Below are 17,605 nucleotides of genomic sequence, written 5' to 3'. Positions count from 1 at the left end.
AACATTCACTGAGGTTTACTACAATATCATCAACACTTATTAAAAATTCATGAGCTGTTTTGTCCCTTTCTGCTCATTTTAAAATAGAAACTGTGCCATGTTGAAACTAGCCAAAAGAGGGAGCCATAACACAACACAATTAAAGTTTCATTCTGCATATGAGAATACTGTCTGTACTCTACTATTAACAGACTGAAATCTTGTGTGTATTTGTTTATTTATAAGAGTTCTTTCAGCATTTTTTTTTTTTTTTTTTTTTTTTTTGATGTTTTACACAAGTCATTTTCCACTCTTTACATACCAATACCTGCACCTCTGTGGACTCTCTGACAGATGGAGCCATTTTACTCCAGTAAGATGTGATTTACAGAATTTAATAACCTCATCACAGTTCACCATAACATGTTTTTTTTAGTGTAGATTAAGTTAATCATTACAACTCAGTGCTTCCTCAATGCTAAATGTTATTATCTCATCAATTCATATGCTAATAAAAAGAGCCAACGCCTGTCTCTTTGCAGTCGAGAATGATGGGAAAAGAGTGTGTTTACTTCTGGATGGGACAGAGGATGTTTCCACCTCACAGAGCCCACAGCCTGAGCTTTTGCCACCACCTGAGATAGCAAGAGAATAATGAGGGAGTGCAGGAGAGATAAACCCACCAGGGGGATTTAGGGGGAAAAAAACAAACATTTAACATTCATGATTTGGCTTCAGGGCGTTGTGACAGGAATAAAATGCATTTCTACTGTTGTGCTAAATGTGCACTGGTTTAGTTCATGGCTGGATGTGTGTGTTTAGTTTCCTGCTGTAACTGATAATAGTTCAGATACTGTGAAAATGGGACTGGTTGTGGATGAAATAGGGCATGAATAGAAATAGAACTGTAGCCTGGGCTCCATGGTCTCTGGAGGGAGGAGTGCTGTGTCAGTTGCCTCCTGTGTGCTGTTAAGCCAATGGCTGTCTATTCTCCGTCCAGGTGCGTGTGTGTGTTTGCTCGTGTGTGGGAGATCCTGCCCAGTGCTCACAAGCTCCTGAAATCCATGAGAAAGCATAAGGCCTCTGCCAACTGCATTAAGATTAAAGGCATTGACAAGGAATGTGTTATTGCCAGCTCAGATGGGGCCTGCATAATCTGGGACCTGGTGGAAGCCAGAACTCGCCCACTCAAGCCCTTCTGTTTCCTTTCTGTTAAAACTAATTCATGTCACACTAATAGTTAAATCTCTTTAGTTCTGATGAAGGCGTACGTCTTGTTTCAAACCTTGAACAACTTTCGATGAACACTGCATTTAGTCGGGGCTGTAAAAATACAAGGAGCAGTATCGATTTCCTCCTGGGGCGAGCTGTTTCCTCACCCTGGATGTTGATGTAGGCATTTTGTGAGGAGTCGGATGGTTCTGGATCACGCTAATCAGCACTGTCCACTACTTCTCCACCCAGATGAAAAGCACTACATTACTGGAAAAGCATTGCTCACAACATTCACTATGTATAGAAACTGAAGGAAACTAGTTAACTTTCATTATTCTTTGCCTGTTAGATTTGTTGTGCATGTATAATCTTTTATGCAAACCTTAGATTACTGTGCAATTTGTGCAGTGTTTGCTTTTGCCCCTATATACTGTACTGCAGCAGGGCAGTGTGATAATGATAGTGCATTGTTCTTTCAGCTGAGGCAGTGTTTGTTCCTGGAGCAGACGGCATATATGACTCAGGCAACCAGATGGTCTCTGTTGCCTACTTCATCTTTGGAGATGACATGAGAAGAGCTTCACAGGCAAATTGTATCTCCATTTATAGGCAGAACATTACTAAACTATTTGGCCACAATGCAACAACACAGATTTAACTAGCAGAGCAATCAGCGGAGTGCATACCTCCGGCAAGGTCCCACAATCCTGCAATTTAATACTCTATCTCACAATTATAAAAGAGTTCATATTTATGCATGTGCCCGGAAATGTAATTCATTTGTCCTTGGTCTGATTGTTCATATGTAAATCAGTGCAGTGGTTTTTGTGTAATCCCACTCACAGACAGACCCACAAACAAACTGATTACAATTATGAAAATACACCTGATGTCACTGTATCTGAGACTCTTGGTGTGTCCTCCTGTCATGGCTTAACTATTAAAATTAAATTTTAGCACTACATCAGTTATGGAATTACCTCAACATGTGAGAGGGGTTCATTGATCCTGGACTTTTGTCTGGTTTTTATCACTTATTCAGTGTGAGGTCAGGTTTGGAGTTGTACTTTGGCGTTTACATGCAGATTGGTGCTTGTTTAACCAAGAGCTTAAAGTGGGTTTAAGCAAGTAAGTTAAGGAAGGTGTGATACCTGTTTCAGGAAAGATGAATTCTTTGGAAGTGTATTTGTTTAGTGTTTATTTTCTCCAAGGACCTGGGAAGGGAGCATTTCCTGGCTGAAATAGGGGAAAGTTAGAGCACAACCTGAACCTCTTGTCAGTTCAACACAGGGCTGACATAGAGATGCACAACCATTCACGTTTACACACCTGGGTGATTTAGAGTGACCAGTTAACTTAACAAAGGACTGTGGGTGTATCCAGTGTATAAAAAATTCCATAAAGAAATGCAGTGTGCAGCATGTTAACTATAATCTTTTGTTATGCATAGAAGTTAGTTTACCACAGTAACACATCGGTTACATCTCCTTATATTAAACTAAACTACTTCACACTGTTGGAAAAGAGGAGGCCTTTGGTGAGGATTTTCTGTGCTGTGATTCACGTTGAAATATTCTGAGGTCATGCCCTGCTGCTGTGAGCTCTTAAGGCTGCCTCTGGCTTTCAGTCTCAAGTATTCTCAAAACTGCTCTTAGCTCTCAACTCCTGAAATTAAGCCTGCTGGTAGGCTTACAACAGGTACTGCATCAACGGCTCCAGTCTGAGAGGACAGAGTAGGAGGCTCTCCTCCAGAGCAAAGACTTGGCTGAGTTGCATTAGTGGTGAGGAGAGTCTTTCATAATGTTTTTTTTTTTCTCTCTCTCATTTTTTTGCAATGCATCTACAGTTTTAGTGTTAGGAAGGCAGTCTGCATGATTAAAACTATCTGTGCAGTGAGCAAAGAAGATAAGCGGTGCTGTTCAGCTACTTCATGGCCTTTGGTTGTAATAATCCAGGATGCTGTTACCTGTGATAAATACCTTGCTAAAGGCTTACCTAATGAGTTTTCTGCATTGGCTGCTGGAGATGCACACATTTACACATGAAATGCCCTATTGCCTTTTCTTTACTATGAATGGGCAGAATCTTTCATTATTGTATGAAAGGAGGAAGGCACACAATATTATCTGACACCTTCCCTATTGGGAACTGGTTTCAATTGGATTAACCCATAAAGACCCAGTGCTACTTTTGTGGCAGTTCCCAAATTAATCTTCTCTCTATTTGACCTTTCTTAAGTAATTTATCATTATTTATTTTTTATATAATCCTCTGTATTTTGCACTTTTCAGTGAAAATCAGGTATTTTCCTATATTCAATTTACTGATCATGTAGATGTTCATAAATGCTCATAATAAACTTCAGGGTTATTATATCAAAAACAGAGAAAACTGATGAAAAAGTGACTTTTTCAATAAAGATATACATAACAGAAAGAAAAAACAAGAGTGTCCATCCACTGTCATTTGTCAAACTGCGTGGGTTTCACTCATGAGTCAATGTTGCAGAACAGTACAATCTTTCCATGGTCACTACAGAGCATGAAAAGATGAGAAACTGCATTTTACCTCAATTATTTACATGTATTGATAGGGTTAGTGGTTCAACAGGTACTAGACATTTTAGATTAGTAGATGATTTTGGTTGCTGGTGGTTATTCTTGATTGAATATTTTCCTGTATTTAACTTACTGATCATGGATGTTCATAAAAGCTCAGATTAAAGTTGAGGGTTATTATCAGAAACAGAGAAAAGAGAGGAAAAAGTGACTTTTTCCAGCCAAGTATATATTAATAACTCAACGTAAAAACAAGTGTCTCCAACTACTGTCATTTATCCAACTCAGTGAATCAGTGTTGTAGAAGATGACCATGTTTCTACATTCACTATGGAGCCTCTGATTGTCCAAATGATGACCATGAAAAGTTGACAAAGTGTATTTTACCTCAGTTTTCAGTGTTTTGATAGGTTTAGTGGTTTAGAGGTTGTTAAACATTTTACATCAGTATGGTGGATGATCTTTAGGGTTAATGTTATCGGCCTGAAAGAGCATTTATTAGAGCAAAGATCATTTCTTTAATCAGTAGCTGAATGTTTGTGTGTTGTTTTGTTTGTTTGTTTAGAGTTTTCTCTCTCTCTTTTTCTGATGGTAAAAACGAAACCGCATCAAACTTTTGCGCTTTGTGTCCTGACTGTTTTTGTTTAGGGTCTAACACATTCTGCGTGGATTATTCATCCTATTAATGCTGTCCTCTCTCCGTGTGCTGAAGTGGGAGGGGGCGGTCCACACAATCACAAGCTTTTCTTTTTTTTTTTCTTCTTTTTTTTTCCAGGCGCAGTTGGGAGCGATGGGAGGGGAGTGCACAGTGCTGCAGCTGGACGGCGGAGCGGGTCACGGTGCACCGGGGATGACCAGATGCTGCTCGTGACAGCGGTGTCGGAGCAAGAATGAACGCCTTCAGTAAGTGTGGAGATGTACGTGGAAGGTCTGTGGTCTGCGCGGGGTGGAACAATGCGCTGTTGTGCATCCTGGCTCCGCGATGGTGTCACCTCTGCGCGCTTTTCCCTCTGGTATCACAGGGGGCACTGGCACAGGAGTGACACGGAATTTACACGCGTGCGGGTATCAGAATAAACGTGGAATTAGAGGAAACACTGTCATGGAGAAACAGAGTAAAATGAAGGAGGAAATGCTGACGAAGCGCAAAGAGAAGAAACCCAAACCTGGGAAGCTTTTCCGAAAGAAATCGTTGAAGTCTGTGGGGAGTTTTATGAACAGAATCATCAAGACTTTAGGCACTTTCACCCACTTTGGTGACGGGGACACGCAGGACGCGGAGGATGACGACGGTGGGTTTGGGAATGGCGCACCTTGCACCCTCAGCGCCAACTCAGGTATTATCAAAGAGGACGCACAGGTGTCATGGGACCGGCTGGTCCAAAACACCTCCAGCACGTCCTCCTCCATCTGCACCGGCAGAGAGAAACTCCTCTACCAATACGGGGACAAGATCCCCGGGGTCCTGGGGCTGAAGAACCACGGGAACACCTGCTTCATGAACGCCGTGGTCCAGTGTCTGAGCAACACGGACCTCCTGGCAGAGTACCTGGGTCTGGAGCGGTACAAGCTGGACCTGAGTCAGGGCGGGATAAACGGGCTCTTGAAAACGGATGACACCAGGCTGGCCAAGGGAGAAGTCACAGACAAGTTGGCATCTCTAGTCAGGGCTCTGTGGACTCTGGAGTACACGCCACAGCTGTCCGTGGACTTCAAGGTACCCAGCATCCAGTAAACACTGCATCCAAGTGCTTTAACCCCTGCATGCATGAATGGTTTCTACTAAAGGTGCTTTTCTTCATCAATCTTCTTATTGAGGAATTAACCCATAAAGACCCAAAAAAGCATCTACTGATCTAAAATGTTCAATAACTTCTGAACGCCTAATTCTGTCAATAGGTTGAAATAATTGGTGTAAAATGCAGTTTGTCATCTTTTCGTGGTCATCAGATATGACCCATTTGGACTTTCAGAGGCCCCGTAGTGAATGTGGAAACACCCTCATCTTATACATTCACCAGTAAAACTCATGGAGTTTGATAAATGACAGTGGATAGAGACACTAGTTTTTACCTTCAGTTGTTGGTGCCTTTGCTGAATGAGTCACTTTTTCTTCAGTTTTTGCTGTTTCTTTCTCAACTTTTATCTGAGCTTTTATGAACATGATCAGTGAATTAAATATAAGAAAATACCTGATTTTCACTGAAAAATACAAAATTATAAAAGATAATATATAATGAAAGGTGGTAAATCACTTAAGAAAGGTTAAATAGAAAGAGAAATTCATTTAAGGGTTACCACAGAAGTACCACTGGGTCTTCATGGGTTAATCAGAAAAACATCCATTATTACAATCTGTCCTTTTTTTAAAAAAATAAATAAATAAACAGAGTGAACACAATCAAAAAGAAATACAAACATAAAAACACACACTTTTATATCCCACATCCCTCTTTCCAGGACCATCTTGTCACAACAAGGGAGGACACATATACTGAACCACTATTTACACTGAGTTATCAATATATTGTAGACAGGTGATGCCAGCTCTTGAACTGATGCAGTTTATTTAACAATGAGAGTAACTCTTTCTCTCAACCATAATTTAAATGATGGGAATTCTCCTTTTTTCCAAAACATTAAAACAAGTCTTTTTGCTACAGTACGTGCATAGGATAGAAGTTCATGTTGAAATTTGTTAAGTTGAGAAAACTGATCAGAGACTTCATGTCAGTAGTGGTATCTTTGACACTGCAGTAATGTAATGGTTGAAAGGGGTAAGTCTCTTCAGTAAAGTAAAAATATGAGGAAACCCCTTCTTCTTTAGTTAAATAAACTCTTGGGATCAGGTGGAAAATACATCGACTGTTTTACTGAATTCATGGGAAGTTGAATTTTTGAAATACATGGTCCTCAGAGGCCAGTGATGCCACAAACTTATGATCTCATAGAATATAATGCATTGCCATAGATTACACCGTCAACAGTGTATAAAATTGTTAAATGAGCTGAGCCTTAAACATTCACAGCAGTAAAATGTAACATACACATTAATGCAGCAGCAGTAAAACATGAATGAGGGCCATTTTACTTCATAGTGACTACTTTTACTTTCCATTCTTAAAGTACATTTTGCTGGTAATACTTAAGTTAACTTAAATTTGAGTGCAGAACTTTAACATGTAGTGTAGTATCTTCATTAGCAATTTTACCTGCGTAACTGTTCTGCATACTTTAAAAATAATTCCACCACTGTGTTGTCTGTATGTAGATATGAGCTGGACTGTAACTGTATATTATAGCACAGAGTAGGTGCAGGGTACTGGCACACATTGTTAAAAAAGTTATCTTTGTTTCTCTGATGATGAGTTCCTTAATAATAACAGTCATGCAGGGTTCAGAGTAAGCTTTCAGTCAAACACAATAAGATGTTTTGCAGCCATTAGACCACAATGACCACTATGAAGTGCACAGAATATCCTACTGTAACAGTCAGATATTAAGAGTCTGCCACAGGTCTTACATCATCTGACTACTGTACCAATAGCACTGCAGCCATTCTCTTCCCACAGGCAATAACAAGCATTAGCGCCTTGCCCTGTGACTTCAGTGTTTTCCTGCCAGCTGATAATGAGGCTGTGGCTCAGTGTCACTGGAGTCTCAGGCCACACGGTCAGCAGGTGCCTGACTGAAGTGCAATGCAAGACATTTTCAGCTTTAGTTATATCAAAACTGAACAAAGCACAGAACAAAGTAGTGTGTGTGCTACTGTACCTACGTTCACAGTGTTTCTGCACGGTGCTAGAAAGTAGATACTCCCAGTCAGTGTTGGTGAAGTTAGTTACAAGGCAACTGCTAAACCTTAGTTTTTATTTAGACGTTGCATTGCTGCTGTATTGCAGTTGTTGGTATACTAAGTTGTGGAAGGGGGGTGATTTACTGGAACACTTCCTTCTTAAGAATCCTACTCTGAGAATCAGGGGCTGTGACAGAGCCCTATCAGAAGACCCTCAGGCTTTCCTACTCTGCCCACGCTGAAGATAGGGGGGAAAAAGCTACCGTACTTCATCTGCCTGCAGCTTTTTGCTCTGGATTTGTCTGAGCTATAGTTCAAGGCAAGTAGTAGATAATACGCAGCGGTGAACAAAGAAAGGCCACAATGGATCTATTCTTGGAAATGCTAATTGCGCTATAAGAAAAGGCTGCTGAAATATATAACAGTGGCCATTAAATGTAAAACCACATTCATGTTTTTCTTCACACTGTAACTGAAGAAGGCAGTGGTCCTCTGTGTAACATTTAGCCGTGACAGTCTCTAATATCAATAATCAATTTTTACATTAAAAAAATCCAGTCAACCAGAACTCTTGCTGCAAACAAGTCCTCAGTTCCACAGTTCCAGTTCCCTCTTATCTTGTGGGACTTTGATAGCAGATATTTTCAGGACAACAATCAAAGGGAAAGCATGGAAACATGTTGCCAAGATTAAAAGGTAGATTGAATGAAAAGCACTAAGCACTCCCCTTTGTATGTGATGAGATGTTTCCTGTGTTAGACTGCACTCTCTCTCTCTCTCTCACACACACATATTCACTGCTTTGCCTCTTGGCTGTGGTCTGTGATCACAGGAGGTCCAGAGTTCATGCGGCCTAGGCCTCCTGAAATTGCCTGTTGAGTAATACCACAGCTGCTCGCAGGGAAGCATATAAAATAATCAGATAGCTCCGAGGCTTATGTGTGAGAGGCAGTATTTAGCTCCCAGTTGCGGGAACCCCAGACAGCACAACCCAATAAAACAATCCACCAGAAAGGTTTGGTCTTCACTTAAATAGCCTTAGTAATCTATGGTTATTGGAAGCTGATTATCAGTCTGCTCAGGCTTCTGCAAATCAGGTGTTTGGTCCAAAAGGGATTGGAAAGGTACAGCTAAAGCAAGCAGATTAAAGAGACTGAAACATAGTGCACCTTCACATCAGATGAATTTTGATAAGAAATGATAAAAGAGCAAGTGTTAAAAGGGATCTCTTCTTTTGACAATTACCCTTGCGACAGGATGTTCACTGTGCAGTTTTTTGTTGCCGCTCTTGTAAAATTATCTGTGTCTGATCAAAAGAAAAAGTTCTCCAAACTCAATGAATCAGCAGTGGCCTCTTTGCACAGGTCAGCTGGCCGCAGAGTCCCAGGAAGGAGAAAAAAAACAAACGTAAAGTCCTGCTGAATTCCTGGCACTCATCCACATTCCTGTACCACCTGGTCTGCAGGACAAGAGAGGTGAAAGGAAAGGAGGCAGCGCTCATAAACGGTCACTTAAAATTAGGCTTTAATGTCCTGCTTTGTCAAATTTTCGTTTTGTCTTTGGATGTGTGCCACCCTCACAGATGTGTCGCTGATGCAGACTTTAAAAGGGTGGACTTTCTGCTCCAAAGGGGGGGCACATGTGTGCGTTTGATCTGGACAGTTCTTTTGCATTTTTTGGATGCCCCCTGGCAGGAAGGTGTGTTTGCACAAGGGGCCTGGACAGGGATAAATGCCTGAAACTCAAACACTTACTCAACAACCATGTATTGGTTTACATAACATGAGAGGCCTGAGAAAGAAGGGAGTTAGATCAGCAGACTGGATGTCAGCACAGGAATGTCGTCCTCCCTGCGTTCAGTACTGATGGCTTAGTTTAGGCAGTTAAATCAGTGTTGTGATTACCTCATCACGGCGACAGCGGGCCTTGCTCGCAGGTATGTGTCAATATTTGCCGTCTCTGAGTTGAGCTTTAATGATTATCCATGTTACTGGTTGCAGTCAGTTATACAGCTCAGGGAACATGTAAAGTGTTTCCTCAGTTCTCTCCTTCAGTTAGCATGCTGAATAATTAACAGGAAACACAGACATTACCAGCAAAAATGAGAAGCACAGATTTGGCCATTACATGACAGACAGCAGCAAAACTACACAACCTATTTCACAACCTTTATTGTATCATTGAGACAATTGGCACCTTCAAAAGGCTGATGGTAATTACTGTTATTACATTCATCTAATGACTAGCTGCACAACAGATTTAGGTTAGTATGTGTTCAAGGTTTGCAGGGGTAATATTACAGTAGTCCTGCAGAGCAATCTGTATATTAGAGGAGCATTTATTTAAGAGATCTGCTGAGAAAAAAATAATGTCAAAGATGGGAGTTATTCAGTGAGTTAAGTGTCCTTAAGTTCTTCAGTTTCACAGTGCAGAGGCAATATTACATTACCAGTATGGAAGGAAGAACATATCATGCAAACTCTTTGAAAATCCATCCACTGTATGTAAAGTATACCCATAATGTTCGAACTAGTGTATTCTGTTTAAACTGTAATATAAGTGAACAGTACATCCTCTTCATGTAATAAAACATAATTCCTCAGTGGAGACACACAGATGTCTTCTTACTCTAGTTTAGATCTCTCCGCTAGATGTTCACCGTTCCTTGTAAGGATCCAGTGTTGAATAACAACACTCATCACTTTTTGACTTTTAAATTGAGGAGGCAAAGGAAGACTTTCACTTTCAAGACAAGATCAGAAGGGAAGATTAGAGAACTTTATTTTCTCTGCCAAGACAGTTTTTCCTCTGTTTATGAATTTTTATGTTCACTTCTTTTGCTTTTGTCGGTAATTACGTTGCGGTACAGACTTTGAAGATGCAGTCCTGACTCCACTTCCAATGGGGTTTATCACTCTTACAGAACAGATTTTTAAATATTTTGAAGGAAAGTTGACCTGAATATACTGTTTGTAATAATCAAAGTTCAAGATTGTACAACTGCAGCTTTATATTTGTATTATTTGCATTATTCCTTTATTGCTGAAGGATACCGCAGCTCTCAATGCATGTTTAAATTCAGTATTATTGTATGTCTTCTCTGACTTTTTCATCCAACATTCTACATCACATTATGGTGTAGTAGCTATAAGAGGCATATCACAGATTGCTGGATTATGAAGCTATGATTACGGCCCTCTATTATAATCTCTCTCATCACTGCCTGTGCTTCTCCAAGCTGCAGCTGCAGTTCAAGCAGTTAATTCGAGACTAATTGAGTTGGTGCCATTCACATCTGAAGTCACACTACACTGTATGCGAGCTTAAGTAGACATCAACCCACTTTAAAGAAGAATGTTATTCACTTTATGCTGTCACAAAAAGAGGGGAGGCAGTAAAACCTTTATGAAGAGTAATGTGTTTTTTAACCTTTAAGGTAGATTTTGCCTGAAATCTGGAATGCTTCTATATCAAAATGTGGACTAGGAGGAAGGGAGGGCAGCACATCAGTGCAAATATGCAGTTCTTGAATTTCTCTGATCAGCATTTTATAGAGGCCATGGAGAGCCGCCCGTTCAGGAGCTTCAGTTGTACAGAGCTGTCACAACCAGTAAACACATTGTGTATAGATGGTAAACACATGGAGATACATTTAATTGTGACAGAATTCAGGAAAACCAATAGTTTCCTGTGATTTTGTTTGTTTTTATATATATATATATATATATCCTTTATTTAACCAGATAAAAAAGCCTCTTTAAGCTTGAGTGACCTGGCCAAGAAAAGCAGCAAAACACACAGTTTCTGACAAGACAAGACATAACCAACACAAAATACAAAAACTTACAATCAAAAGTAACAAAACAATCATTTGTGTAAGTTTAAAAACAGTTACATTGACTAAGCTCATTGATTTCACACTCCTTTAAAATAGATTTAAATTCACCTATAGTAACAAGTTCAGATAGATTTAGGTTGTTTTGCAGGGGATTCCATGCAGAGGGGGCTGTATATCTAAATGCAGTCTTACCTAACTCTGTTCTGGCTCTGGGAACCACCATCAGTAAAAGGTAGTAAGCCACCACTGTTTGTGATGAAAATGGTGTGAAAATATATCATACATATAGTAGTTATTTATACTAAACATTAATGCCTTTTACAACAATGAACCATTTCCACAGATCAAAAAATACACCTTATTTACCAAACTGTTAAAACAAAGTAAACTGTTCATTCATCCAGTCCTCTTTCCCTTTTCCAGACTATAGTATCCAAATATGGATCCCAGTTTCGAGGTAATTCCCAACATGATGCCTTGGAGTTCCTCCTGTGGCTGCTGGACCGTGTCCATGAAGATGTCAATCTGGCCTCCCACAACAACAACAACAAGATCAAAGCGCCTGGAAAGGTAAGACCGAAGCAGCAGTCAGCAGGATGCCCTCAGCTTCTCACGTGGAAATATACTGTTGTTTAGTCGAAGTGGAGTCATTATGAGTTCATACGGGATTGATATCACTTCATGAAGATAAAGTCAGGCTTAAAACAAGCCTGAATACAGGTTCAGTCTGTGTGAGTTGGGGGTATTTAAGAGGATCTGATCACAGAAATAGTCTGATGACTTCATAATCATATTTGTATAAGTGAATAAAGACAAAAATGAAAATGCTGGATGCCACCCACCATAAAACGAAAGAAATCCAAGTTACTGCAACATAACAGCTCCTGTGAACACCAACTCGCCTCCTTGGAGACACAAACAGCTCACTCCAAGGTAACGAAAACAGAAGAATCCTCATTTTTGTATAACTTAACTCTAATTATGAATGTTGTATTTCTTTTCCTGCACCAATGTACCTTTAGATCTTTCTAAATGTTACTCACCAGACCCTCATTTTTGCACCCGTTAGGTGTCTTGGTTCAGAGCATTAATCAGCTGTTCCAACATGTTCCACCTGTTCAGCAAATGTGAAAAAACACTGCACACTGGATTTTTTTCTTTTAGCGATTCAGTGATTTTTTTTCTTTTAGTATGCAATGAAATATCAGTAATGTAATCATTTCACAGACAGTACCATCACAGTTAGCCTTGAGATGTTAACTCTGAGCTGTAAACTTTGTTCTGCAGTTCATGCCACCAAAATCAGTGTGGTAATCTTACATGTGCACCCTTGCTCTGTGTCTAACGCACCACTTTGGAACAAGGATAGTACAAGTGTGGCGATTTAGCATTTGATTTTCACTCGGCACGTCTCCTCCTGAAGGTAGGCCTGCAGGCATGCTGGATCCCACTTCTCCTTGAATGGAACTTTGAACTGCTCTGCTGTGAGCCATTAAGGCAAGAGCGTTCATGTATTATTAAAAACATGCTTGTTTTTACTTTTGAAATATACATCCCCCCTTTTTTGTAGTTGTATCGGGGTGATAACCACTGGCATAATTTATGAGATGTACTACACTGGCTGGTGGTGAGTCATTACAAATAAATCTACTCTGTGTGCTCCTAGTTTCCAGGGGTACTGATTGCACTTATCTGTCCTGTTGTTTCATCACTGAGGAGATGAGATCAAGAGTTCTTACATTCCAAGGTGATACCTCAGATCATTTTACATATAATATGCCTTTTTCTCATGAAAATTGAATGACTGACATATAACCTCTGCAAACAGAAAAAGCTCTGTGTTTTTTTGAGACACTAAGAGTGCAATGTCAGCACGGCATATCATTATAAAGACAAGGTCGTATTAAAAACATTGTTGAGATTGTGGGTGTAAGCTCGGCTGCTGGTTTAAGTACAGCTTGTGGTTCTCTCCTCTACTGCAGCTGACACTTAGAGCTTCCATTAGCATGTTGGTGAATAAATAAGCCAGTGAGACGTCTGTCTTTCTCAGTTGGCATTCAGATTTGTCTGTCTATCCAGATCTTCGTACAGAATACTTTGTTATCACAAGAAAGTAAGTTTCCATCTCTGTTGGAGCATAATGTGCCCTTTAGTTCAGTCCCAATGTGAGCGATGAGGTGAGGTCGAGGGTGTGCAGGGAGTCTGGACAGTGTCTTTGAGCACACGTGGTTTTGCAGAGGACATTGCAGGGGGCTGGGGCTGGAAAGATGGTGATAAGGGTTGTCACGATGAGTCTGCAACACCCGAGGAAAAATGTCACCACACCTTGTTAACACCCCGTGGGGGGACAGAGGTGTGGAGGACATAAACCTTAGAAAAAAGATTGGCTAATCCTCCATTAATCCTTACTTATACATAATAAGAATTTTAGTACTGTGATACATGGAAGCCCAAAACCCTTTTTTGCTGCAGCATATCACAGCCTGTTTAGATTTTGTCGTGTATTGATTGTTTTTTATATTTTTGGCTCTTTGGATGTACTCCACTGGAATAAGACTGAATATTTCTATTTGGCAGTTGCTAGATTATCATCCTCCTTCCATACACTGTGCATTATCACTCTCCAAGTCTATGAAGTTTGTGGAAAAAAATGAACCTATGGTCTGCAACTACATCCTGAAAATAGCAATTTTTTATATGTTGTTTCTGTTTGTAAAATTTAGTCATTTTATATGCACATGTTCAACCAAAATAACTTCTCTCCCTACACTATTTTGTATATTCACTGTTGCAGCGTCCTACGCTCAATGTTGCCCAAGACTTAGACAATCTATCAAGATAATGTTTATGCCTATTAAAAACTATAGTGGAGGGTGGCAGCCCTATCGCCAGCACTGGCACAGAACTAACCAAGTGTGGAGATAAGTCTGGATATTCAAGACTAACGGAATACCACAGATGCTAGCTAGATACTGGCTGCAGAAAGCCCATAGATTTGCATTAAACTTCTCCTTTGAAACATCAACTCAATAACTTTTTCCAGGGGTCATTCTGATGTCATTCAGTTGAAATATACCCTCTTGTATGAGCTCCTGGATGTCCTTTTTCTACAACTTTACGACTTCCAGACGATGTCAGCTGTGTTAGGCTTTTGTTGATGACTTGCTCACCTTAGACAGCTTTTCAGCAGTTGTGGTTATGAAGTTACACTAACAACCTCATTAAATTATTCTATAACACAGATGTTCTGTGGACTACTGTTTTACCATATCATTAACTTAGCATCGTGCTAGCTCAGCTGTCATACTTGGCTTCCCTACCTCCACCTTCTCTAAATGTGGGCACATCAGTGGCTTAAGGCTCCAACTCCAGAAACAAATGAGTGATATCGATTCCTTGCATAATCTCCATGTAGAACATTGCAGATTTTTCCGGACCATATTTTAAGCAGGACACCTTCATCAGAGTTGAGCATTTATTATGGAATGACATAAATTTCCGTTCGGCTATGTCTCTTGTTGAATGATGCTCTGGAGCACACATGACACTGACAGTCCCTGAGAGTCACAACATCTGAATGAACAAACACAATAACAACATACAAAACTGTTTTGCTAATGCAGGAGGAATCTCGGGAGTGGGGGGGTGAGTTTCAGATCTGTAGTGAGCCGATGCAGGAGTGATGTAGTGAACACAGAGCAGGCAATGAATGAACACTGCCTCACTTCTAAAGCATGATAATTGGGAGGGACAGATAGAAGTTGCAAGCAACTGAGGGGGCTTATGACTAGATCTGACTCCTGCCTGACTGAATTACCAAGGAGCTCCATTTTTATAATAACACTGTTTTCTGTAACTGTTTTCAAACATTTTTGACTGACTAGTCAACAATCAGGCCAATACTATTTGGAGTGGAGACAAACTCACAGCTGTGACATTTGGTTTTGTGAAGGCAGGACGTAGGCTGGTGGTATTTTGGAGATAGTCTGCTTGTTGGATATTTCCACCATAGAGTTGTGTAGGGTAAAATTGCCAAGTTATGTGGTGTGAACCTACTGCAGACTGTTGCAGCAACCTGTATCCATGACTACTGCAGCATTAGGCGCCCATATCAAAGGCCTCTTTTGGACAGTTGCACTGGAACAATCAGTTCAACACAACAGCCCTTTCAAATGGGTCCCATTTTTCTAAATTCCTTTCCAAACTCAAAATACTTAATCGTGTCCTTAGAGACTTAGGACAACAAAAACAAAAGTTAGTCAGAAACAAGTAAATGGCTGGAACTCACTGGGTTGCATTTTTAATCCAGAGTAAAGATGGTTTAACTTTTAATATCATGTTTCACCAAGTTTTAAAACTTCAACTTTAGAGTTCATGATTTGAACCTATAGTTTACTCAAACCTGGATTTAATTCAGTTCTGTTACACAAATATGTGATCAGGAATTTACTTTTACAAAAGGTTAAAGGTTAACCATTAGAGCAAGTCATCTAGTAACCAGAGGGTAGGCAGTTCGAATCCTACTCCATCCCAGTGCTGTTGTGTCCTTGGGCAAGAAACTTTACCCACCTTGCCTCCAGTGTATGAATGAATGTTTGGTAGTGGTCAGAGAGGACGTTGGCATGGATTGGCAGCCATGTTTCTGCCCCAGGGCAGCTGGAGCTACAGATGTAGATTATCACCCCCAGTGGTGTGAATGTGGAGTGAATGAATAATGGATTCAGTGTAAACACTTTGAGTGCCTATTACTTGCTTTATTAGCCCCATACAGAGATTCTGTCTCTGCATTTTACCCTTCCAAATACACACACAGTACCTAGCATTAGCATTAGCACACATTAGGAGCAGTGAGCTGCCACTGAAGACACTTGGAGACCAACTCCAGATCTTCATCAGTGTTGTGTTCAGGGACACTGGCAGGAAGTGCTGCAGTGCTAACCACCGCACCACAGCACTGCCATTTAAATGTACACTTGAGGAGCTTTAATTTTTTAAACAATTTTTAGATAGGCTGAGAAAAATAATAAAGAACATTATGGGACATACTTTATTTTTCTATTATTTCATCTTATTTTTTACAGGAGGAATTCAACCTTCTCTGCTGTCTCATAGCATAAGTTTTACACCCTTTTCTATATATACTCCGACATCCTCCCACCGTCCAAAGATATAAATTGATCAACCTAAAAATCACCCATAGGTGTGAATGTGACAGTGATTGGTTGATTGATTGATTGATTAATGTAAAATATTTAAAACTGTAATGTATAATGTAGAGGAGACCCCCTGAAGAATAGCAACTGATGATTCAGTTGCTAATGGGAATCTTAATAAATGACATTAAACTGGTTGTTCATCACTATATGTCAGCCCTGTGATGAACTGGTGACTTGTCCAGGGTGTACCCCGCCTTCGCCCATATGTAACTGGGATAGGCTCTTGCACCCCTGTAACCCTAGTGAGGATAAAGCAGGTTCAGAAGATGAATGAATGAATGAAGTTTGTATGTCATAGCAACATGAAAACAAGAAACATTTCTCAAAATGTGAGTTCCTTTTCCCTACATGATAACATTATATATCCATAGATTTCTATTTAGAAGTATCAAGTATGATTTCATGCATAAACCACTATTTCTCGCGTTCTTTTGAGCTTCTTCTTTGCTTTGCTTTGCTACTGCTGTAACAATGTGTAATGCTCTGAAATGTAGTTACTTAATATCGTAGCACAACACAGGCTCCAAAACAAACTTCACTTGTGTTGAAACTTTACAGAGAATGTACTGTTTGTGCAGTTTTTATCAGTCATAAGAACACAGATGTAACATTTTGCACCCTTCTTAATCAGTCAGCAAATGTCTGGAATAAACCGTATCTCGGTTGCTGGAGATTCAGCGTTGTGTGAAAAATGCAGATGCAGTATTACAGTATGTGCGTATTAGTGTTTGTCCCATTTTACGGGACATGCTAAATTAAAGATCTTCTTAAAAGTATATGACGCTGTAAATTAAGATGCTCTGTGTAAATACATATTCAGAGAGAGGAGAGGAGCACTGTGGCCTCTGTCCAGAGCAGAAAATCTCTTGTGACGTTTGTCTCTTATGTTTGTCCAGGCCTTCTGCCATCAGCCAGTGTGGGCTCTTCGAAGACACTAAGGTTGTCATGGATTTCAGTTTTATCAGTAAGGAAACATGTGGTCAGAAAGGCGTCTGCTCAGTAT

The 17,605-nt window shown here is 40.1% G+C and overlaps 1 protein-coding gene across 1 annotated transcript in view; it reads left to right on the top strand.

The window, feature by feature from the left end:
• Positions 1-4,564: 4,564 nt before the first annotated feature.
• Positions 4,565-17,605, top strand: part of usp43b (ubiquitin specific peptidase 43b) — a 109,020-nt gene continuing 95,979 nt past the window's right edge. The window contains exons 1-2 of the mRNA XM_030142061.1: positions 4,565-5,469; positions 11,810-11,956. Of these exons, the coding sequence (XP_029997921.1) occupies positions 4,735-5,469; positions 11,810-11,956 (882 nt within the window). The 5' untranslated portion in view covers positions 4,565-4,734. The remainder of the gene's footprint in view (positions 5,470-11,809; positions 11,957-17,605) is intronic.

This window comes from Sphaeramia orbicularis, chromosome 8 (genome assembly GCF_902148855.1).
Source record: "Sphaeramia orbicularis chromosome 8, fSphaOr1.1, whole genome shotgun sequence".
Taxonomy (NCBI): Eukaryota; Metazoa; Chordata; class Actinopteri; order Kurtiformes; family Apogonidae; genus Sphaeramia; species Sphaeramia orbicularis.
This window is presented reverse-complemented; position numbering and strand designations above follow the sequence as displayed.